This window comes from Pholcus phalangioides, unplaced genomic scaffold (genome assembly GCF_987345545.1).
Source record: "Pholcus phalangioides strain wild (caught in Gottingen) unplaced genomic scaffold, Ppha-v1.0 ptg000018l_1, whole genome shotgun sequence".
In the NCBI taxonomy this organism is placed as follows: domain Eukaryota; kingdom Metazoa; phylum Arthropoda; class Arachnida; order Araneae; family Pholcidae; genus Pholcus; species Pholcus phalangioides.
In genome coordinates this window covers 5435495-5461873 of record NW_028301611.1, presented here as the reverse complement: position 1 = coordinate 5461873, position 26379 = coordinate 5435495, and the positions used below count along the sequence as shown (strand labels likewise).

General features: G+C 37.6%; 1 protein-coding gene across 2 annotated transcripts in view; it reads left to right on the top strand.

Moving 5' to 3' along the window:
- The window catches only part of LOC149071615 (uncharacterized), a 188178-nt gene that overhangs the window by 131545 nt on the left and 30254 nt on the right, over positions 1-26379 (top strand). For both annotated transcript variants that reach the window (XM_089247641.1, XM_089247642.1), the window contains exons 3-8: positions 16115-16330; positions 18751-18815; positions 18998-19134; positions 19229-19434; positions 21786-21913; positions 26125-26305. In XM_089247641.1, coding sequence (XP_089103767.1) covers positions 16115-16330; positions 18751-18815; positions 18998-19134; positions 19229-19434; positions 21786-21913; positions 26125-26305 — 933 coding nt within the window. The remainder of the gene's footprint in view (positions 1-16114; positions 16331-18750; positions 18816-18997; positions 19135-19228; positions 19435-21785; positions 21914-26124; positions 26306-26379) is intronic.

The window sequence follows — 26379 nt, the reverse complement described above, 5'->3', positions numbered from 1 at the left end:
GCTTTATTGTGATACCTATTTGGCTTTGGTAGCTTTATTGTGATACCTATTTGGCTTTGGTGGCTTTATTGCGATACCTGAATGATTTCTCTGGCTTTTGTGCGGCACCCGAATGGTTTCGTTGCCTTTTGTCTGATGCTTTTGATGATTTTGTGTGATACTTGAATGGTTTCGCTGGCTTTTGTAAGATACTTGAATATTTTTGATGATTTTGTGTGGCTTTATTGTGATACCTAATTGGTTTCGGTGGCTTTATTGTGATAATTGAAGGGTTTTGAAGGCTTCTATGTCATGCCTGAATGATTTCGGAGGCTTTTGTGTGTTATCTCTGTGTCTTTGCGTGATACCTGAATGGTTTCGGAGGTTTTTGTGTGTTATCTCTGTCTTTGCGTGATACCTTAATGGTTTAGGGTTGGTGGCTTTATTGTGGTACCCTGAATGAATTTGGTGGTTTTCGCGTCATGTCTGAATGGTTTCGGTGGCTCCACTGAATGCTTTTGTTGGCTTTGGCGTCTCCACTGAATGCTTTTGTTGGCTTTGGTGTCTCCACTGAATGGTTTTGGTGACTTTCGTGTCATGCCTAAACGGTTTTGAGGGCTTTTTTGTGGTACCTGAATGGTTTCGGTGGCTTCTTGTCAGCTCGCTTTTATTTCGGATAAAAAAGGCTCTGCTTTGTTTAGAACGGTGTTACCTTACATAAAAAAATAGGATACCTAATGGGATAATTAATAGATAAATGGCGTAAAAATTTTATTTTTGAACTTAATGCACAGTGAAATCTCGATATAACGATAGTCTGCGGAACAAGAAAACTTGTCGTTATGGAAGGATTACCGTTATATCGAGAGCTAACTTTTTTACATTAGACTATAGGCATTTCCTAACTAGACTTGAAAAAATATCTTTGTATAGGATGTATCGTTATAGTGAAAGAGGTTTCACTGCATTTGTTGAAGAGACACTTTATCGTTATTATGCTGAAATGTTGTCTTCTTCACTCATCAAAAATCCTTCCTTATTCATATCAACTAAATAAAAACATGAATCTGTCAAGTTCTGCCTAATCCCGAACTGTCCAAGAAAATAAAATTATTCAAATTGGTTATCTTTAATATTATTATCACAATCACTTACTGCATCGTAACGATCTGTTCCAATGCCTCGGCGCAGGTTATTGTTCCAACGTGGTGGAATTCTGGGTGGGATCACAATGAAACAGAGTCGTGATTCGGAACATATTTCTGCCTTGTATGTAATTGAGATAAATTGTGATGTGTCTGGCGTTTTGATTAATGCGGTAAATATATTCTCGGGTTAATTCGAATTACATACAACATTCGAGGGAACCCGTTAACCCTTCGGATTCCTGCTCTCATTTGTTTAAAAGATCGATCTCTTCTCCTTGTTGTTATTGATGATTTTCCCGAAGGAATCGCATCCATTTTCTTCCGGTGGCACCCGAAATGAAATAAATCGGTAATTGATAGGATAAGGCAATTATTGTAATTCAAAGGACGATGGGGGGACAGAGAAAGAGAGGAGATGTGAAAATATATATTAATGATCCTAGTAATCGTAGTAGTATACCGTAATGATGAAAATGTCAGTATGTCCAGCAGTTTGGTAGTGGTAGTAGTAGCGGCAGCAGCAGCCTTCGAGATAATTTCTAGGGTTTTTTTTTTTTTAAATAGGGCATAAGAAGAGATAAGAAATGTGAACGCAGATAGAAGAAAATTGTAGCTGCCACGATTACGTAATTACTCAATCATTTTACTCGATTGATGCCGTCGGGAAATTGAAGGTCACTAATTTGCCAATCATCATCAATAGCCCCCCCCCCCCTTCTCTGTATAGGGTCATTAGTCTTCAATCTCGTTGACTTATCTTAGATGGCATTTGAGATAAGAGGGGGACCTGTTTAGTCCCTTCGAAATAACCGCCAATAGTTGTTTTTTTTTCCCCCTGATGGTGAGTTATATATTGCACACACGCGCGTTCAAATTATCACCTTGACCAAAATTTTTAAGATGCAGTAATCATTTTTTCCCATTCTCATATTCGCCATTAGACTAGGAAGGACACTTGCTTTGAACCTGTCTTGTCATAAAAATCCAACAAAAACTATTTTTTTATTTGAATAAATACAGTGAAACCCCTCGATATCCTGCGGACCAAGAAAAAATAACGTTGTAGAGAAGTTATCGTTATATCGAGAGACAACATTATCATCACGTGCCATAAAATTGGTGCTGCTGCGTTGGCATCTTTTCTAAATCGCCGTTTATTAGTACCACCAAAAAAATGCGCTTTTGAGCATTTGTTCGCCGTAAAAAAAATTTCAATTGATTAGTTGATAAACAAAAAATTCAGTCAGATGTATTGCCCCTGTAAAGATGTTTTTTTGCAATACACTTTGGTGTATCACACAAAAAGTAGCAAAACGGAAAACAACGCTTTCGGTGATCAGGGTGGTACCAAATACGGATATTATTTAACGTTTTCGGAAGAACAAAAATTTGTGGTGAGTTTAAAAATATGTTGAAGAACGTTTTGAACGAAATATAGAAAAAATATCGTTGACTTTTTCTTCAAAATCTCCTCAAAAGTTATTGTTATAGAGGAGTTTATCGCAGTAAAGGATATCGTTGTATCGAGAGTAGTTTAAAATTACACTAAAGGCGATTCCAAACAAGATTTTAAGAAAAATCGTTGTAGAGGGATTTATCGATATGTCGAATATCGTTGTAGTGAGGTTTTACTATAGTTCATAGTTTTCCAAACTTTTTTGTTCCATCGCCCCCTTTTTCAGAGTTTTTTTTCTCTCATCGCCCCCAACTCAATCAAGCCCATAGAATCCTATGTTATAAGCGTAGCTTCTATCGTCCCCTGGACGCCATCGCCCACTTTGGGAAACGCTGCTATAATTTGTTCCGATCTGTAGGTCGTGGTGAAGATCCATGAAGTAAAGCAAGATAATTGTCAGGTATATTTGATGCCTAAAAACAACAAAGAATAGCTTAAGAATATACAGGTTGTCCACTCTTTTCGTTGTTCAATACATAATTTCTTGAGCCTTAGAGAAAACTTTCAATTACAAAAATTGTTTTAGATCAGTAATTCCCAAAGAGTGGACAATATTGCCTCCTGGTCCATGGGGGCGATAGAAGCTACGGATTTAACATAGGATCCTATGGGTTCACTTGAGTTAGGAGAGCGATGAGAGGAAAAATTTTCCTGATGAAGGAGGCGATGGACTAAAAATTTAGGGAAACTGTGTTTAAAATTCTATCAGGCTCATCCTGGAAGCCGTTTAAAATAGGGGACAAAATTGTTTCTTAAAGATCTATGAAAAAATTCAATGAAGTCATATCTAATGCATAACCTGGGCTGTCTCAAGATTCTGGAGGAGGGAGGTCGGTGGGTAGCAAAATGCTTGAAAACTCTTTAATGAAAAAATTATAATTTCAGAATTTTTGAATGAAATAAATAATTAGAGAATTAATTAATTAAAATAATTTCAGAGTTACTAAAAGAAAGTTCCCCCCGCTTAATGTGATCATTTCGGCACTCGATGTCCTGATAACAATAGCCGAATGATAATTATATCCGAAAAAGCCCCATTTACAAGTACGGTGACAATACATCCCGTTTAGTCGAACGGTACTGCTGCTGCGATCTGTGTAACCATCCTTTTGAAGCTGAAAAATTCTCAGTTTTCAAAGTCTGGTGATTTTCTCTGCTTTTTGCCTAAACATGTCGCTGTTCATTGATTTATGTTTGGCTCTTTTAGTAGCTTGCGGTCGACACCATCGACATTAGATTTTCTCTTCCGTTTTCTGATCAAGCTTCCGTTCCTTCGCTAATTCAATTTCTTTCGATTCTTCTCAATTTCGTCGGAATTGTTCTTAATGTTTGACACCTGAGCCCCAGGAACGACGGATTCTGTTCCCATTGGCAATGAACTCTACGGTTTGAGAGTTCCTTTTGTTTTTTTTATTGCTTCCGAAACTTTTGATTGGTTGCACAAAACAGAAATCCTTTCTTTTCGCGGTCAGTTTTTTCTAATTCCGAGACAATGCATAAAGTCATAGCGTTTGTGCAGATTTTTTTGGGATTTTTACCTATATTGAAAATGTTAGCGCCATCTATGGGCTGACAGAGAACAAAAGTAAAAATAAACTAATTAAATGTGGAAATGAAGACAGGCGCTAAGAGAGTCTGCGTGTTCCATAATTCTTAACTTAATTATTAATAATGGTTAATATACATTTAGAGTTATCGTGTGAACAGCAATATTAGATTTTACGGAGAAAAGTTGTTGATACAGTCGAATCCCGTTTTAACGAATATCGTTATAGCGAAAAAATATCTCGTTTTAACGAACACTTTTGTAATCCCCCAGATAAGTTTACATAGAAGCAATGCAAAAAAAGCCTGGAATTCCTTTATAACGAAATTGCGCTATAGCGAAGTGATTTCTCCTGTCTCTTGGAGCTCGTTATAACGGGATTCGGCTGTATTATTCTTTTTGGGGGAGGGCATTTAAGTATTAAGTCAGCATCGATGGGGGTTTCGGGTATGCTGACTTACGGGGGGGGGGGGTGAAGGATGCATACGTCATCAACCACCTTTTATAAAGATATGAAATATTCTGAATAGCAGCTTTACTGAGTGTGCCGAAAACGAGAAAAAAACTTTTCCCTCACTTGCAATAAAAGTGATTTGGAAATGTGTCCGGGCCACTTAAATTCTCTAGAAATGTGTTGCAGGAAGCTTAAGTGCTCTGGGAATGTGCCGAGCACATCATCACTCAAATGATCCGTAAATACGCCGCGGAATCACTTAAGTTATCTGGGAATGTGCTGCGGGTAACTTGAGTGATGTAGAGCTGCATTGCGGGCTGCTCAAGTGCTCTAAAACTGGGTCACTTAAGGGATCCCTGAATGTGCCGCGGACCGCTTCGAACCATGAACTTTTCGGTTGCCTTCGATTCGGTGTCGTACCAACTGCTTAACAGTTACTACAAGAGCCTGTCCTATTTAAATATATCAATTCTCGAACATCTGTTTGTCTCTAATGCGCATACGCTCTCAGAATGATATACCTATAGTAACGCGAGCGCTAGACGTCAGTTTCTCTCGGATTACCATTTATAAGCATGAGTAGATAGTACTGTCCTACTATCCCAGAAGCACTTTTTCCGGTGGTATCGAGACAGCCGATTTAGAAAAGGTACCAACACAGTAGCATAATGTGATAATAACCTTACCAATCGATACACAGTAGAACCTCTCGATAACGGGCACCCATGGGACCAAACATTTTGTCCGCTAATGGGGGGAGAGGTACGATGTAGTACAATGGAACCTCGTCTATACTACTTTCACGTGACGTTAGGCTTCGGTCGCAATTAGTTCCTATAAATTTTAATGTTAAAATGTATATGTTACTGTATGAAAGTGATACACAGGTGGTTATGCATAATCACCAATCGTTTCGATAAAAAAGTTTGATTAAATTTCATTATATTTATCACTTTTACCGGCGATTATGCATAATTCCCAAATAAAGTTGGTAAGTCTGATGAATATGGAGAAACTCTTCTCTTCATAAAATCAATTATTTTTTCCCGTGCTTAATACGTGCACTACACATATTTTGCAATAAAAATGAAGTTAAAATAGGTGTGGAGAAGAGAGATATAAAAACCATTTATAACAACATTATTGGTCTTGTTATGGGCATCTTTTTCTCAGCCACCTCGTTGGGCATTTTGCCTGTTGTGGCGTTGTATTTGTAATGTTGGCTTTCTTCACACGTATCAACAAACAACATCAACACATTACCATTCGAATTCACCATCTTGGATCATAGTTATGTCTCAGTTTATGACCAAAAATTAATAAATTAGAGTTCGCCTGATTTTACTGGTCGCTAATGGGGAGTGAAATACACATTAAAGCCCTATTCCACTGGACCGGGGATCAGAAGTGTCCGTTAGTGGGAGGTTCTACGGTAACGGTAATCCCTCCTCAACGATATTTTTTGTTGGTACACGGAACATCGTTGTATCGATTCGAGGTTTCACTGTATTGAAAATAAGCTTGAACAATTTCTCTACCAACAAATACTACTACAACTACTACTGTATTCAGGATGTCTTCAAGTATTGGTCCTTAGATTACGGTAGTTGTGGGATGTTGATCTTCACATGTGTTTATGTAGGAGTTATTAAAGATAACGATCGAGAGGTGTTTGAAACGTGTGGACGGATTGGATTATTCATGAAGGAAAAGAAATACGTACATAGAGAGCTAGGCCGGATCTAGTTTGAGGCCTGAAGGACTTGAATCTCAAGAATTTTAATGGAAATTGCCGTGAATATCATACTTATCTCTGATCGCATCTGTAATCGACATCGGTAGTGGAAGGGGGGGGGGGTGGAAGAGATCTTGACATTCGCATAAACTATTAGAGATCCCGAACGTTTCCGTCTTCCATCAACGTGGGCGATGTGAGTGTATGTGGTCGCCATCTTCAATATCAATCTCGCCTATTGAAGTAAGTTCTTAACAACTCCGTATCCCCTCAAGTATACAAATGCCAAACGAAAATTACGGGGTTTCTCGCTCCCTATGCCGGAGAGTTGAAAAACATTGGGATAGGTCTGAAAGAAACGCAATCTGAATTTCCGATCGATAGCAGTTGTATGAATGGCATAAATGGTATTACGTAAATCGAGGGTGAAGTGATAGTTTTATGGAAGCACGTGAATTTCTTATGTATTCGTATGTGTGTAGCATGAGAATGATTTGCGTAGGCCGCATCGGGATCTAGTCTCTTGCATTTCCTCCCTAACCCAAACAAAATCATCGTGATCTCAGATCTCCCAGGTAATCACTGAGCCGATTCTCGCCAAACCTTATCAATCACAGTTTTTTGTTGTTGTTTGTTTTGTTCATGATTTCCTCAGAGAAATGTATACTTGATCTTGGCGAGGATAATTAAGTGAAATTGGTGTTTGTGTGGCATGTTTTTTTTTTGCCAGGTTGAGAATTTTTTTTTTTTTTTTCGGCAGACCGAACACGTACGTGTGTTTGTTCAGGTATTACGTTTGCATTCAGGTTGTCCCACTAGTCCGTAAATAGTTCAAAAATTCGTAAAAATTGAAAGAACTGGTATATTTGAATGAGGTTTTTGTGAAAAAGTTATTCTCACATTTTTTTTTTTTTTGAACAGGAAAACAAGATAAATTTTTTTATTGATAGAGGGCGCCGCACGAAAGCAAATGCAAATATCTGGAAATATGCAAATCAAAGTCCTGTAAAATGTAGGGTGTACGATTAACGGCTCATTTCTGAATTTTCTTGACGCTGTCGGTTGCAAAAAGTTTTCATTTGATCATTTTTGTCGCACCCCGGTCATTTTCTGCACACGAGGGCTAATTAGACCGGGACCTACAATTTATTGCCGATTCCGAACGGCAGCTTTTTTTTATACCCCCGCTAATCCCCTCGGTGTGGGACTCCCACTGCGGTTACAATCTTTTTCTGTGGTTACGTCGCCGTTTCCGTTGTGCCCCTGTATCAGGAAAGTTTCTTACTAGGACGAACCGGGTATCAAACTCGCGACACCTCTAAACATCCTTTGGTACTTCAGGCGAGTTTCTTATCAACCTGGACTACCATGCCTCTCGAACGTTTTCGTTCTGTTAAAACGGCCTAATGTCACGTATAAAGACCAGGCATCTTCATCCTGTTGCTCGCGTGCACACCACAGTGCTCCCTCTGACGTACCCAGAATGCTCGTGTCCGATTTGGTGCTTGCGAGCACTTGATCAACTTTCCAACTAAACACCTTGTACAAGCTGTATTCAATGATTAAAATCATCCCGATTTCATTAAGACGTACGTCAAACTTTCCGTAAGGGTGCTCTTCTCTCGATGGACATAGGCTGTGCTCGCGACTAGGAAAAGGTTGAAGACCTTTAATATAGGCTATCACTCTCGATCACAGTTTCGTTAATTATCGGCTATGTTCTGATGAATTTCTAACATGGAATTTCCACCAGTTTTATTCTGATTTGACAATGATCGTTTCCAATGAACGATCATTTTTACTTTTTTTACATCATCACTTAGCATTGTTGCAGTTCATTATCCTACACCACACGATAAAGGAGTGTTAACTTTAGTATAGATATTGCTTTAAAAGTTTTTGCTATTCTCCACCTTATCCTTGGCTTTTTTTGTGTTAACTCACAGAGTTAACTCTCGTTTGGGGGATAGGTCGATGGAAGAATAATTTCAGGGGTGGGAACAAGGCTGACTGTATTACATATGATAAGGAATACTTCTCGTATCTTCTGAAATTACAAACTTTAATTTACCGACATTGCACATCTCGTTTCGAAATTTTTCTATGTTCCGGACACAGAAATAGATTAAAAGTTGTGCAAAGAGTGGGGAGAAAAATATTCATTTTTTTTTTTTTTTTTTTTCTGTAATGTGCAGTTTCTTCACTTTTCGCAATGTATAAATAAATATTTCCGATGTGGTTGTCCTAAAGGCTATATCTATGTATTTACCCTTCAAGGATAAAATGATAATAATAATAATCCAGTTGTTTCTTCAATCTCTTGTTTTTTCTTTTCTCCTCATAATCTCGTTCTTATCTGCGCATGTGATTATTCTTCGAAGAATTTCTCACCGGCCCCGTTTAAGATCAAACTGTAACGATAAAACTCGTAATTTCAGTTCATAGCTTTTTCTTTCGAGAGAAAAATGGCGTTCATTTGTGTGTGTGTGTGTGTGGATGGAGGCCAACGCCAAATGCGGCAAAAATCCTCTCTTTATTTATTTATTATTACTATTTTTTTTTTAACTTCGAGGTCACGTGATTAAGGCCAGATTTTTGCCAGAGATTCGAAGATGTATCACTCCTCCTCCTATTTATTTGTTGTTTTTTTTTTTGTTTTGTTTTGTTTATGCCCCACCTATGGAATACAATTTCTCTTTCCTTTGGTGTTGTCTCATTTCTAGGATATGCATGCGTGCGCCTCGCTTTGGTGGGAAAATAAGTCTCATTGAAGATTGCTTTTTTGTAGTTCAAGTTGTTTCTTATTTTTTATTATTTTGGCCGTATGGGATACGCCTTCATTTAGACGAATATTAATACATTTATTTATGTAGATGTATATATATATCCTGATTAATAGCCTTGCGTTATGTTGGCTGGAGGGTCAAAGTTCATGAGGAAGTTTTATGCATTCAAACTTCGTTAAGTATGTGTTGAGAAATTGTGAGGTGTGTGTTCATTGCGGAGATATGAAATATAGCCCGTGTTATGAAGTCTTTAATGTTTTGATGATATTCCTTCCCTTCAATTAATATGTGATATACGCGGAAGATATAAAAATTTCCATATTTTACATACGCTCTGTGTTTTTTTTTTGCTCTTATGATGAGAATATTATGATTGAGGAAATATATAGAGAGACGGTCAATTAACAAAATATATTTGAATACAGATAGTGGTCTTACTTTATGTGCTGGGAGGAAATTTCGCTGATTTTCTGATTTTGAAAATCGATTGTGATTGGTTTTATAATAATCTTTAAATGAACTATCAAAAAGTTTATAAGGGGCTTCAAACTGCAAAATATTGTTTGATCACTTGAAAAATACAGTATGTACACATAAAAAAACTGCATTACAATAATTTTATATACAGGGTGTCCACTCTTATCGTTGTCCAATGGCTATTTCTTGAACCGTTGGTTTTAGAGACTACTTTCAATGAGAAAAAGTGTTTCAAATGATATCCCCCATCATCTTAAATGCTATTCAAATGAAGAAAAAAAAAAGGTTATAATGAAAATGTTACAAAATTTAATTCTTTACACCACCTTGTCCTTTAACTTCCAGTTAGAAAGAGCCGCCCTGTCTCTCCTAAAACCAACAGAAAAAAATTCCATGTTTCCAAGTGCAATATTCGCCAAGTTATTTGAATTGAAAAATTGGAGAAAAGTTATGAAAGAAGAGCAAAAATAACGGACAACGCTCCTTTCCCTCATTTTTATACTCCTTTCCCGTTTTCTCTGATTTTGAGTTCAAAAATACCACAGCGAATATTGCACTCAAAAACATGGACATTTTTTTTGTTGGCCTCAAGAGTGACAGGACAACAACTTTCTCACTAAAAGTTAGAGGACGGGGACCGTATGAAAATTTGAATTTTGTAACTTTGTCTGCCCATTTGAACGGCATTTAAGACGATAGGTGACATCATTCGAAACATTTTTTTCTAATCGAAAGTTGTCTCTAAAACCAACGGTTCATATCATTGATCAGAAAAACAGATTTTGAAGAATCATCAAACTCATTGTTTAATTAGAAAAATAAATTAAGTTTTTTTTAAACTAATTATAACGAATTCAAATGAAATTGTTCGCTACCAAATTTCAGCGAGTATATCCATCTTTCTATTTCATTCCTAATTAATGTTTCTGAAGGATAAATCCTTATATAACATCGTGTATAGCTTAGATACATAATTAAAAATGTATATATTAATTTGTATTCATAAAGTTTTTGTCTGATCGAACTTGTAGAATGTAACAAACTCTCAATAAGATACTCATTTGTCGTGATTGGAATATCCGAAGGATGCGTGATTGTATTACTTATTGGAGTGTTTCTGTTTTTTTTTTAATTTGTACTTCTATTTGTGCAATTCATCGAGGAAATGCACATTCAAAATAGAATACTGATCATTATAATATATTTGTTGTTCTTTCTGCTTCTCTTAATTGATCTCAAGTCATCATTTCCTCTAATTCAAATTCGTATTGAAAATCGTTTTCTTTTTTCCCTGAGTGAATACTAATTATTTCGTGGTGATTAATACTATTCCTTCTTTCGCCGTATAACATTTACTTTTCTCCGTCTCATTTTAAAGAATTCCCGTTGAATTTCTATCCGTTTTGGTCTCTCAATAATGATTATTCGGACAATGTTCCTTCCAGCCTGATTTGACGCTACACAATTAATTTTCACAAAGTTTCTGAATGTGAAACAAAAATAGAGTCATCACTTATGCCATTCGTATGCTGAACACGAATTTGACCATAAGAAAGCTGGATTGGCTACGGTTTTCTCTGAAATTGCACATTCAACACACTTATGTTGTTTTTCATTGTATTGTATTATTCTAAGTATACAGAAAACAAAATAAATGAAACCTCGATATAACGATACTCTGCTACCAAGAAAAAATATCGTTGTGAAGGGGTTATCGTTATATCGAGAGATATCATTATCATTAGTCACTACCAAATTTATGCTGTGGTTGGCATTTCTTCTGAATTGGCATTGTTAGTACCACCATAAAATGCATTTATAAGTATTTATTTACTATAAAAAATTCGTGATTTAGTGACCATATTTCATTAATACAGAAGCTGGGATCTTAAAAATGGAAAAATACGGGACATCATCAATTGTCGCTAAAAACGTTTGCCAGAAGTCGGCAAAATCTTCGATTGCTACTAAAAAATGCTGAGGAAATGAAGGACTACCGGAAATCGCCGTGAACTGAAATGTAGCCATAATTACAGTCGATCTCGGTTATAATGTTCCCACTTATAACGTTTTCCCGCTTAGTGCAACCTATTTTCGGGGTCTCAACTCTAAGTAATTCTTATTAAAATTTCCCGTTTATAGCTTTAAGATTTTTCCCGCTTACAACCTTTCTTCATGGTGGTTTTATGGAAAACGTTATAAGCGGGACCCACTGTATTATTTGATTTATAAACTATAAAAAATTCATCATCCACGAGTTTAGAAAGCATTACAAATTTAAATAAGCTTCCTTGGGGAAAAAAACGGGCAACTGTGTGTATAAAATACAATCAAAAATCGTTCCGACAAGTCCCGTAAAATACGGGACACCATCATGCTGCAAGTGTGTGGTGGTCCGTCGGACCGTTTCAGACATTTTACTGGCTCTTGGATTCAGAAAGGTTGAGTGTAACGCTGTTCTAGTGTAATGTTTTCACGAGCGTGGTTCTTCCTCTACACGAAATGAATCGTGATACAATAAAGATTAATTTAAGATGTTCATACCTATGAGAATGATTGATATACTGTTTATAGACAAATCGATATCCTATCGATTTTTTTCATTCACCAAATCGATCGATCATGTCAGTTTTCGGGAGACTTATGAAAAGAAAAATTCACCTCGTGACGCAGCGGATTATCAATTGCTTAATGTTTATTCATGTTCAAATTATTTATGTGTGTCCGATCGATTCGATCTGACTTTATTAAAGGATATAGTCGTTGGTACATTTCTATTCTCACCTTCATCCATTCCATGTGATTTTTTTCTTTCTTTTTCTCGCCGTTATATGGAAGAATCGGCGTTTTATTCTCGGCCATACTGTAGGGTGACTGATTCATGAATAGTGTTTTCATCTGGTGCCAAATTCAGAGTTTGTTTTTGTTTGTTTTTTCCCAGCTGATTCAAAAGAGGGATATATTATATACATTTTTTTTTCTTTATTATCAATTTCGAATTCAGTGTAACGCCCCGATCTTGTTGCGCCGCCTTGCAATTACGTGGCGGGTCGTAGATCGAGTTCCCCGCCCCCCCCGTCTTTCACTCGCGTCTTGGTTTTCCGACCCCGAGGCGACTTGAAATCATTATTATTATAATTGTTATTATTATTTTTCATCATTTGTCTCCTCGCGTATCACATTATTATTTTTTTTTTTTTTTATGTATCCAACTTGATTTCTGTATAATTTCAATCACTTTTCTTTTCTTCTTTCTCATTGGCCGCTGTCAAGTTTTACAAGTACTATGGCTTCGTATGGCTTGTGAGAGGAGATTCTGGGCTTGCGTGTACAGCTTTAACAAAAACGTCTTCATGAAGCAGACTTAATAATATTCTGCGATGGAGAAATACTCTCTTCCCCCCCCCCCGATCCTCTTTATTTGTTTATTTCTTTTTCTTTGGTGGAAGCAAATCAGTTAACACCTCTTTCAGCTGTTTGATGCGTCTTCGTGGGTGTCCTTTTGACAGTGCGTTTTGCTTTGCTTAATTATTCCACGCGTGAATTACATTTTCGAAGATGGACAATTACAGTAGACTCCATACCAATGCCGCTTGAAAGTTAACTCTTAATGCAGCTTTGCTCTGGCCTAATGTGGAGGAAGAGATAACCAAAAAGCCGGATAGGCCGGAGTTCTACAAATACTTACTTCCTACCCCACCCATACTATTGAAAACACCTTTTACCAAAACCGCTCTTATTCATATTTTCTAACATTTAAGTACAGGTTAGGTACTTTATAAATATTTTTGATTTACTGTACACCACCACAATGAAGCGTAAGCAAGACTTTCTTGAGGGGTGGTTCGTGTTTCTTTCTTTCTTTCTTTTTTTTTTTTTTTTTTTTTTTTTTGTAAATTGTTTCCAAGTGTTTCGTTTTTTACTGCAAAAATATACCATAATTTCTTCTCTAACCCCTTCCCCTCCTAGCTTGTGTTGTACGTTTTAAAAATTTACTGCAGGAAAGGGAAGTCCAAGAACAAAAATACTGAGTACACATTTTAAGATGAATTAGGTAATGTCTAACTTGATTGCAGGGAATATAAAATCTCATGTAAACTGTACAGTATGAATACGTAAGCTTTTAAAGTAAGCAGTGAAGAATGTATTCTTACAAAAATTATTAAAATTTGTTTTAGTGTTCAATGATAAATGATTACAGAAATTGATAACACTTCAAAAGCCTTGGTAAAGTAAATTATATTCCTCATTTTATCACGGAGAATAATTATTATTTAACTAGACCGAATAGTCGAGAGTTTACTGTGTTGCCAAAAATTGCTTAAATTACGATAACTTCAGATAAATCATTAGAATTGGTCTAGTACAATTTTGAAAAAAATTCTCCATACAGTTTTCAAACTGTCTGGTATGTCTTCAAAATCCTAAACACAGTAACCCCCATATTGCGCATGTTCGGAGAAAATTGGGGGGGGGGGGGAATGGTGATATAACCAACTACTATATATCTAAGTTCTGATTTTATTTAAAATTTTCACTGCGGTTTTATTAGAAAACTAGAAATATCCGAATGCGTGGATGTTACGGGTGTGTACTGTACTTTGCGTCATAGCAGACATCACTAAACCTTCTTCAAAATGCCATATGTTTTGTTTTACTTAAATAGGCTCTCTTCCGGTTTTCAGCAGGTGGTAAGGGGTATAGAGAAAACTGTTCTCTTGATAAATCAACTTTATAAAATATCTTGGTTTGCCAGTGCTAAGATAAAAGGCTTTTAAGGAGGCAGCTATATATCTCGTCAATGCCGCTTAAACGGTTGAATAGAATTCCCGAAACCTTCATTCCATGACAGGGCAGCATAAGGAGCTGTAAGTGAGTATACTACTATATCACTGCTACTAAACCACATATTCATCTCTCCCATATTCCTCTGCAGAACTTCTAACGAATCGGTACATGTTGGAAAGTGCGTGTGCGTATTATGAACCCAACGTGAAGTTTGTTTCTTTGTAACGCTTGTTAAGTGTTGCCGTCTATCTATCGAACTATGAGTAAAGTGTAATGATTGAAGAGTTGTACCGCTGTTTGTCTGTTGCTGTCTGTGGGGAGAACTTGTATGTACTACCTTACCTTTTTTTTTTCATTTCATACCGTGCACCGCCCAGGCATTATCGACAATTGGCAATTTTAGCCATTGCCCTGGATGAGGGACTGGGAGGTGTCTTGTGCTTTATTATGCATATATAAATGTATTACATGATGCACGGCAATAAAACACATTGAAAAAGAGTAGATGGAAATTTAAAAAGTTACAAATGTTGCAATTAGAAAAATTCACAATATTCACATTTTATGCTCATGCCTTTATTGCTTTAATGAGCCTTTTGTTGTTTACCGTGGCCAGGCCATTTCCTCTAGACCACGTCTACTCTTCTCGTACTACTACTACACCATTCACATGCATCTCGCAAATATTCCTCTGGGAAATTTAAAAACGAAATCGGTGCATGCCGAGAGGTGTTGTTTGTGTATCATGTTTGGCCTATCCGTATCTGACAAAGTTATGAGTGTTTCGTGTGCGAAAAAGTGTTTTGGTCAACCAGTAAGGAGAAAGGTTAATAAAACTAATTTAGAAACGCAGTTGAACTTTTAAACCAATATTTCTTAACCAAACCCATTAATCAATTAGACCCATTGATTAAATGGGTCGCGACCCAAACTTGGATCACAGGGGCTTCAGAAATGGGTCGTGCAAATCCATTTACTCCAAGACGGATTCTTGAACTAAGGGTCACGACCGGAACTTGATTCGCAGCGGCTTCCTAGATGAGTCGTACGAATTCTTACTGCGTGACTAGTTTCACTAATTTCGAAAAACAAACAATCCCATGGGTCGTCAAGCTGTTCTTATTTTGGGTCGCGGCTGAAAAAGGTTTAAAAAAAACCTGCTTCAAACAATTCCCCTTTAACATTATGGGAGGTGAGGTCATGTTCATTCTTGCCACGGCTATTTAATTTATTTAATTGTGGTCCTTTTCCATGGTGAAGATTTTGATGTAAACATTCAGTGACTCTCTCAACCGCTGGGCCGCGGCCTGGTACCAGATTCTAACATTGGTACTGTCTAGAACCACCGGTTCTCAACCGGTGCGAGGGCTCCGCGGCGACTCGAGAATAAATAAAATAAATCAGTAAATTTGATATATAAGTAAATAAGAGGCCTACAAGGTTCTGCCATAAAAATTATGCACAAAAAAAAGCTCCGCAAAGAAGTTGAGAACCGCTGGTCTAGACGTACGTGTGTGTGTGTGAGTGAGTGAGAGAGAGAGAGAGAGAAAAGCACATTTTGTACAAAGTGGTTTCTTACCGTACCATACGTCAGGGCTGAACAAATCGAAAAAAAATCTAGGCGCCAAAAGTTTTTTCAAAGTTGAGAACCACTGATCGAGGATGACGATCGCATATAAGTTTATAATACGAATTATAGCGCCTTTTTATAACTATATTAATGCCTGCTTTTTGTGTTCTTGCAGATATTTCGAAGATGCACTCATCAAGGGCGAACGGAAAATCTCTGGACTACTCTCGAACAAGTCGGCACCTTCTAGTCCATTGCTCGGCAGTCTGCCTGACTTGAGTTTACCCGGCACTCCGAACTCTATTACTCAGCTTGTGCTACATTCGTCTTTCGCTGGTGAATACCCACCCATTGAACCCGCGAAGTTAATCAAAGTGAAAAACTGCCCAAGGTTAGATATATACGATTCTGCAATCGCATACCATATATCTCATGCATATAACATTTCTTTTAATTGACCCACTGTGAAGGTCATTCATCCCTATGTATGTTGAGCGTTGCATGTGGTTGGTCATTTCATCTTTCAGATCCTAGCATTTATGTTTCATGTTCCTACTGGGTGTTTGAAATAAAGGAAAAAAATTATCATTTTGGGAAGTGTATGCGATATTTTTTTGCTCTTGTTATAAAAAATTTGGCGTTTTCGTAAATGAGTTTATGGTTCTAAATCATATATACTCAACGCGGGGCAAATGTGGCCCCCCGGTATCATCTGATGTGGCCCGTGAAGTAAAAAATCATTTTGCCAAAATTGAACTGAAAAGCACATCACCACAGATCACTTCAAGTGATCCCGTGGCACATTACCGGATCACTCAAGTGGCCCGCGGCACATTTACAGATCATTTAAGTGACTTGCGGGACATTTATAGATCATTTAAGTGGCTCGCGGCACATTTACAGATCACTCAAGTGTTCCGTTGCTCATTTCTATATCATTCACAGTGCTGTTCTAGATCACTCAAGTGGCCCGCGACACGTTTTCATACATATGAAGTGACCCGCACTCTCTAAAAGGTTGAGCACCATTGTTCTAAATGGGTTTTTTTCTTCTGGTTTAAAAATCTCACTTTCAAATTTCAAAAATATGATTTCTGACAAAGCATCTGCAGTCATGTTTGAAATTGTAATTGATGGGTCTTATGAGAGCAGAAATAATCCATCCACACCTCCACTTATCACGCGTAATGATTTACTTAACACATTCTGATGGAATACTATATAGGATTCCATTTCATTACCACCAATCACGCTGCATCCCTGATGGAAATCTTCCCATTGCGCTATTCAAATTAAACCCCATCCATCAATCGACATAAATATGATCTGTGTCTTGTCAATGGTCATTATATGTTCCAGACAATTTATTTGTTACTTGTAAGCTCACATTCTGTATCTCAATAATCCATATGTACCAGTTGGATCCGGTTTCCCCATCCCCAAAGAGATAGCGAACCCTTCCCCCAGACTCTGTGAGTACCGCCAACTGCTATAGATTCTATTCATGGCACCTATTTTGCATCTTTCTTGTACATGTGCATTTTCTTGTTTGCGATATCAGGATACGCTGTGCTCATCAGGGGTCTGTCCAACCGAAATTTGCATCCGCTTCCCAGACCCTTTACAAAATTTTGGATGTGATAAACGGACGCATCGCAAAATACAAATTAATTATAAAAAACATGAATTTCACATTTTATATTTCATTCGGGAAAAATTAACTAGATATTGTTCTGCTTTTCAAAATTAATGACAATTTTCAAAATAACGGGACCCAATGAAAGAAGTCTGGGCAGGCCCATGTTCATAACCACATGTTGAGTTTCTGGCCATATATTGTACTTAGGAGCTCCCCTTTGCCCCCCCCCCCCCCCTGTTCTTAAAGCCCTTTAATCTGCAAGCATTGAAATATCCAGAAGAAACATTTTTATATTTAGAAATTAAGGTACCCTAAAAAACAGTGTTTTTCAACCTGGGGCCATACGGCCCCTTTGCGGTCCTGCTGGGATATTCAAAGGGGGCCACGGGTGAAATTAATTCAGAGGAAAAGGAGTCGCCTGGTTCTTCCAAATTGGATATCTCATACTTTTTTTTCGGTATTCTCTCAACAGTGTCAGATGTAATGTATTGATACAGTATCAACAGTATCAGACCTACCACCTCCAATACAGTTCTGAGTTTTCTGAGTTGAGAAATCTCAGAAAAATACTTCATGAACCACGATTTATGATCTTCTTGGTGGCAGAGTAATGGGTGAAATTTTTCCTAAGCTCTTCCCTCTGGGGCACCAACGAATGATGATGATAAGTACACTTCAGGATTTCAGAATGAACAGACAAGCACGTATAAACCCCAATCCCTAAAGGCTTTTATAGCTTTGATTCCGTTTGCAGTTTCAGGTCCAATTTTGTGATTGCCTCGGAAATGCAAAGTGGCATCGCAGTTGCAATTCATCAAATGGTGCGATCAGTTCTGCGTTCATGTTTTACTCAATTTCCTATAATCTTTGATGCGTTTCTGAACACATTCCCTCAAGAATCATTCATCAAAATCTTGACCATTTAAAGCTGTGAATGCTGATCATTTGACTTCCATTCATTTATATCTACTGCAGTAGTAATCAATTCATAAATGACATAATACCTAAAAGCACATAGTCTTACCTGGCTAAAAATAAGGCACTTTTCGGCAATGGTTAATAGATGTAGATGATGTGTTATATTATGATAATGATTTCCATTGTTTTCTTCATGCCGTTCATCTACAGATATAGTTTGGTTTTTAACGTATGATAATTTCCTATCTTTGCAGAATTACATTACCAGAAAGCCCACCTGATTCAGGCTCTGAGCCATCTTTCTCACCAGGCAATGGAGGTAAGTTGTATATTGACTGTACTTCCTCACAATTATTGTGGTACACTGTGTGATTTGGGTGGTAAAAATGAAAGTAATTGCCATAATTATTAATGAGTGAATAAATCCCAGCTGATTATTTTTTTCATGTGATTGATAAAAAAACATTTTCACTCATTCTATCATTTACTTATAATATTTAGAAAATATTTTGACAAAAGTACCCACTATGCAGTCTCCTGGTGAAAGTTTGTCGCATTTCATGATATACAACAACACTCAGCCGTTAAAGCATCTGCCTGAGACGACACTCACAATCAACCCGAATCATCAATTATCTGTAAGTTAGAAAATAGCGATAATCTCTCTCTGTGAATGTTTTAGCTGTAAAAAATCAAGAAATTAATTATTTGTGCATTTGTTTGATATTTCAGTCATCACCTCAAGTCGCTATATCATCGCATTCATCCTCATCTCATCACCTGCCTGTAACAACAGCTACAGTGCCTTCTAGGCAACCACCATCTGGTCTGCCTCATCAGCAGCAGATTACAGGACATTTAGGTCCTGGGTTGGCGCTGTCACAGGAGCAACAGTCTTTGGGGCAGTCAAATACTCATGTCCCACCAGTCTATGAGAGGTAAAATTTTCATTTTCAGCATATTATATTGTTTTAAATACAGTTATTTGTACTACTATTACGTCCCTTACATACACACCTCATATAAATTTGTCAGCAGAATTACTGATGGATCGATTACATTCTGGAATGTGTGTTCTGAGTGCATGGGTGGGCCCTTAACATATTTATATTGTAAAAGTTGTGCTTTCTTGTTGGTGCTGCAAGTATTTTAAAATGATGATGGTAAATACTTGAATATTTTCATGTTATCCCTTAACAATTGTGAACATGATATCTCGCCCCAATGCAAATGGAAGAAACACATTCCAGCTCTCCTTGTTTTTTTAAACTGTTTTCGCATCATCCTGAAGCTTCACTGTAACCCTATGAACAGAAGTTTTTTTTTCTTTCTATAAGGTGATACCTCAATTTTTGTCGATAATCCATTCGAAAACAATCAGCGAATCCGAAACCAATGAAAACCGAGGCCATTATTTCTATATGAATCAATGTAAATCCAATTAAAATTTGTTCTAGACTTTTCAAAATAATACAAAAAAACACATTTTATAGAGAATAAATATAGTATTTAATGCTAAAAGTAGTAAAAAATTATTAATTTTTATATTTTAAAAATGAATTTAAAAGACTAATGTGAAGAATAAATGAAAATTTAACATGGAATTCACATTTTTTTATACCTTTCTGATGATTCTTATTATTGTTTGGAAGGGAGAATCCCCCTCCATAAGGACCTTAGGTATCAAGGCGCTATGTAGGGTCACTTCCTGAGTTCACCTGAATTCATACACAACTATTTCGGCCCCAGACTTATCCAAACTCATACCTGCGCTGTGCCTAGTAACACTTTGCATGCCAGTGCACTTTTCGAATTTTTCGAACTAGCCTCTGCTGGCCTTAAAATAAGTAAGCACACTAGCTCTCATGCAAGCCATTTTCTTAAAATGAGATCAGCATATGACAGTTTGGCCTTATCACATATGATAACCTCAAACAGAATTGCCATCTAACTGTTTTTGATTGATCCAAATTAGAAATAACTGTTTGACGTCTTCAGTTGCTTGTGATCTATATTTTGTTAGCACATTCAAACCTTTTGCTACATCAGCCTTCTTTATTTCAGCTTCTTTTTTCGCCATAATGGAACCTATCGTGGATGGCGGCATCCCATACATGCTTCCGATTACAGCAAGTTTAATGCCACTCTCATATTTTTCAATGATTTCCTTCTTCCACTCGATCGTGTTCTTGGCCTTCTTCGAAGGGCTGCTGGTTCTGGAAATTGTCTTTGGTTTCATGGAATTAGACGTGCAAGTTGATACTCACACAACGAGAAACAACGCCACACTGAACAGGATAACGAAAATTAACAGCGAGGTCAAGTGGGCACATCCACGAAATCCGAGTCAACCGACAAAAACCGAAACAAATTTTTCGAGGAAAAAAATCTACAAAAAGCAAAACCGATGATAACCGAAGTCACTGAAAACCAGGGTATTACTGTACTCCTGTTTAGTGATCTCCCCCCCCCCCCCACATACGTATCTTTCTATTATATATTTATATCAGCATGGCCCCCACATCCTGTAGTGGGATCTTTTGCGGGCCACTCGGTCAGACTTTTAACAGGCACCATCTGTAGTTAATTTAAAGAGTGAAAAAGCCAAAAAAAAAATGATGATAACCATCCCGGGCCCCAAGGCTAGAGCCCTGTCAGCCCCCCTCCCTTATGTGGGGGCCATGTATATCAGAGAAAAGTATAATGCATGGATGGAGGAAGAATTTTGTTGATCACAAAAGAAAAATCTACTGCACTAATCTTTTCCCCTTTCTATTTCTAACATATGAACCAGAAAATTGGTTTCAAGATTTATTGCCGATACTTTAAATGCAGATCGTCCAAATGTGTCACAAAAAGCTTGTATGTGAAAGGGTTAAATCTCCATATTTTTCATTTTTTACTACAATTTTTTTTCCCTGCTATTTAGAAGACGTTCTATTAAACTTGGCATATGCAGTAACTGCAATATAAATGTTTAGATCAAAATTACATGCTTTATCATAACTCAAATCAGTTGTCTAATGCATGAAATATTTCTTCAGATATGAATTGAATGGCTCATGTTTTTTGGAATGAGACTTCCAAAGGCTTGCATAATGTTGTGTAAATTGTAACTCCGGCTGATGTTTTTTTTCCAAGTTTAATTTTTGTTTCTCGAAACAATTCAGTTTTTAAGGAATAAATTGAAATGTTAAGATGTTTTCCTCATTCTATATGCTATTTTTTCCCAACAGTGCTGCTAAATTTGAATACATTCACATTTTTATTATTTATATTTTCTTTACAGCAATGACTTTCTATGTGAAGCTCTCGAGGCTTCTGGTCGAAGTCATAAAAAGAGGAAACTATCTGATTCCGATAAGAACATGACCAGCAACCTTTTCAACAGTGTGATAAATATTAAACAAGAAAATGGTACGATTTCTGTTTCCTTCTCTATTTTTTCTCTTTCCTTCTTTTTTTGGCAAGTAAAACATGATAGATAAATATAGCAAAACCACTCTAAGAGGAGCTGCTCTTCATTGCTCAACCATTCATAAAGGTGACCTTTTGATAGATGCATTGAAAAAAAAATCATGTTTCGGTCCATAATTTTAGAGAATAAAATGTATTCCATCATTAGCAATATGAGTGATATCTATTCAGCACTGGAAAAACTAAATCTTACTTGAAGTGAAATGAGTCTATATAGAAGTCTGAAATGTGTTGTGTTTGTACTCCTAATGAAAATTCCGCAAGCTATTGCATTTCTGGATATCGGTATTGAATCTTTATTTTTCTTATCCCTGAATTTACTCTCACGAATGTTTTTGCTTTGAAACTATTCCATATAATACACTGAAGAGCCAAAAAAACTGGTACACCTGCCAAATATCGTGTAGGGGCCCCGCGAGCCCGCAGAAGTGCCGCAACACGACGTGGCATGGAGGCATGGACTCCACTAATGTCTGAAGTAATGCTGGAGGTAATTGACACCATGAATCCTGCAGGGCTGTCCATAAATCCGTAGGAGTAAGAGGGGGTGGAGATCTCTTCTGAACACCACGTTGCAAGGCATCCCAGATATGTTCAATAATGTTTATGTCTGGGGATTTAGGTGGCCAGCGGAAGTGTCTAAAGTCAGAAGAGTGTTGTAGCAATTCTGGACGTGTGGGGTGTCGCATTGTCCTGCTGAAATTGTCCAAGTCCGTCGGAATGCACAATGGACATGAATGGGTGCAGGTGATCAGACAGGATGCTTATGTACCTGTCACCTGTCAGAGTCGTATCTAGACGTATCAGGGGTCCCATATCACGTCAACCACACACGCCCCATACCATCACAGAGCCTCCACCAGCTTGAACAGTCCCCTGTTGACATGTAGGGTCCATGGATTCATGAGGTTGTCTCCATACCTGTACACGTCCATCAGCTCGAAGCAATTGGAACCGAGACTCGTCAGACCAGGCAACGTGTTTCCAGTCCTCAATAGTCCAATGTCGGGCCCAGGCGAGGCGTAAAGCTTTGTGTCGTGCAGTCATCAAGGGTACACGAGTGGCTCCGAAAGCCCATATCGATGATGTTTCGTTGAATGGTTCTCACGCTGACACTTGTTGATGGCCCAGCATTGAAATCTGCAGCAATTTGCGGAAGGGTTGCAAGTCTGTCACGTTTAATGATTCTCGTCAGTCGTCGTTGGTCCCCTTCTTGCATGATCTTTTCCCGGCCGCATCGATGTCATAGATTTATTTTTTTACCGGATTCCCGATATTCACGGCACACTCGTGAAATGGTCGTACGTGAAAGTCCAAATTTCATCGCTACCTCGGAGATGCTATGTCCCATCTCTCGTGCGCCGACTATAACTCCACGTTCAAACTCACTTAAATCTCGATAACCTGCCATTGTAGCAGCAGTAACCGATCTAACAACTATGCCAGACACTTGTTGTGTTATATAGGCGTTGCCGACTGCTGCTCGTACTCTGATTGGTTCCATATCTCTTTATTTGCATACGCATGCCTGTACCAGTTTTTTTGGCTCTTCAGTTTATATTCCTCATAGTATGATTTTGAGTAAAGAGCACAACTCAGGTCTATCGCCATAGGCAATTTACTACCTAGTGAGTTGTGTCGGAATTGTAAGTGTATGTACCTAACAGTCTGGGTGCGTATCTGGTGTTGTGTATGATTTTTCAGTGCTGCCATCTATATCTCAGAAGTGAAGTGAGTGATGTGTAGTGACTGAATATTTGTACTGTTTGTAGGCCTGTTGCTCTCTGTGGCGAGACTTTTTAACGGGGAGATCTGCTCGCATTTGCGCCTCGAAGTTGGGAACCACAGAAAACCAACTTCAGCCGACCACCACTGTGGCGATGGTGGGGCGCGAACCCCGCGATGCAAGTCCGTCACTATGACCACTCGACCACCACAGCAGCAAATTGACAGATCTGCAATACCCTTTACTTCGCATAAAACAACAGCAAACAATAAACAATTACTCTTTTGAACCAGCTGATTGAATAACATTTATGTGGCCTGGATTTATTCCTCCCTTGTTGTGGTTTGCCAAACAAGAACCAAATCAAGTCACACACAAAGAAAATTACACAATCTGCTCCCATCGGAAAGTATTGCTTAAGGGAAGAAGCTGGGCAAAAGATATTCTTTAATGGAGAAGAAACTAACATTAACCATGTTAATGGTTATATCAGCTACATGTTTTCATTCAACAGGCCACTGTCTCACATGTCGTGAATGAAGACTGTAAAAAAGAAAAAAATTGGTTGATCTATCCAAAAGAATTATTCGAAGAGTTAAATCACATACAATCAGGGAAAAACTATAGACCAGCAAAAAGCAGTTTTAAAGGAAAATAGCACCTTGATAGAGGTAGCTGTTCAGAGAGGTGTTTAGGGTATTTTGACTCTTATACAACAGAGGTGTTTGAATACCATAGTTAGATGTTGGCTTCCCCTGGGGAGCCTCTGAATTTTCCTCGGGTGAGTGTAAGTACTACCTAGAACCTTGAATTGTGGTACTGCTGTGCAATAGCAATGCTAACCCACTTCATTCTAGTTTTGTGCAATTTCTTTTACTAATAATTGATGTTATTCTTTTTTAATTCTTTTATGATGTTATTCTTTTTTAATGTATAATAAAACTTTTAAAAAAATTAACTGATATAACTTTTTCTTCTGAATTTCTTTCTTTGAATATTTATATTTGTTTTTTATATAAATTTTATAAATACAAATAAAAATACACAACAGGCAAATGCCCAACGAAGTAGCTGAGAAAAAGATGACCCAATAACAAATATGGATGCCATATATTTCAAAAATACAGCAACCCAATTAAAAATGTAATTACAAACAATATATATACATGATGAAATATTATACAATGCCGATAACGAATATATTTATGGTTGTCTAATTCTAAGTATGGATAGCTTCTCGATTTACCCCAACATGTTTATCGTATTTCTTTTTAAACGTGCCAATTGTGATAGAATTCATGACCCCTGGAAGTAAGCTATTCTATTTGTTAAATATCATATTATAAGCACCAAACTATCTGCAACACTGCAGTCTAGAATTGTCCCTTACTGGTGCCCCCTTGTAAAAGCAGTCGATTGATGGTGTACTAATAATTCATAGTCCATCCTATCATCCATCCCATTGAAAATTTTGAACACTTCAATCATATCTCCCAGACACCTGCGTTCATCCAATGTAAACGTATTCAAAAAATGAAGTCTCTCTTCATGACTCAAGCCCCATGTGTCAATAAGGACACACATAGCTCTTCTCTGCACCCCTTTAACCAAGTCGATGTCCCTCTGTAGGTATGGTCTCCAAAACCTTATAGCATACTCCTCGTCCAGGACGAACTAAGTCTCAGAAAAGTGGAAAAATGACTAGGATAACGTGAAGAGACTTTTTGAAAATGAAACCGAGCATTCTATTCGCTGTTTTGATCATCATTGAACAATGTTTAGAAAATCTAAGCCACTCAACTCGTCAATGAGAACTCCCAAATCTGTGACCCTATTTGCATCCGGTATAGTGGCACCATTTATTGAAATATATTTATATGTTAAAAATATGTTGAAATTTCCATTTTGATTAATGTATGTGACACTAGCACTATGTTGTGCATCTTTCATTTTCTTTCAAACCAAGCACAACGCAGGTCTATCACCACGGACAATTCACCTAGTGAATTGTGCCGGAAGTACAAGATCGGCTCACATTCGTGCCTCAAAGTTGGAAACCACCGAAAAACAACTTCAGCCTACCACCACTACCACAATGGTGGGGTTCGAACCTGGGTCCTAGCAATTCGAGTCCATCACTCCGACCTCTTGACCACCACAGTGGCACTGTTGCTCTCTGTGGCAAGACTTTTTTCAACAAGAAGAACAGCGTGCATTCATGCCTCAAAATTGGGAATCTCAGGGAAACCTACTTCAGCCAACCGCCACTGTGGTGACAGTGAGACTGAAACCCGGGTCCTAGCGATTCGAGTCTGTCATTATGATCAATCCACTACCATATCGGTCGTGTTGTGCATCTGTTAAATTCAGGAAATTTTATCTAATCTTTTTAAATTTTTAAAAAAAATGCTTTGCTGTATTTCAGGTGGATCCCAGCAAGAATCTGGTGGCCCATGTCTGTCTGCCACAGATGACGAGTACAGCTATGACTTCAATAGTCCTGATGGTTCCGGTATGTTCCTGGATTCAGCATACCAATGTATTAGGTTCCAACCATTCCAACAAAATACTTGGAATATCCTCTGTGACCGAAGTTTGAAAGAACTGTGAGTAAATTGAGTAACTAGTACTGACGATGAGAATTTATGCATAGGAAAACAGTTGCTTATATTTAAGTTAT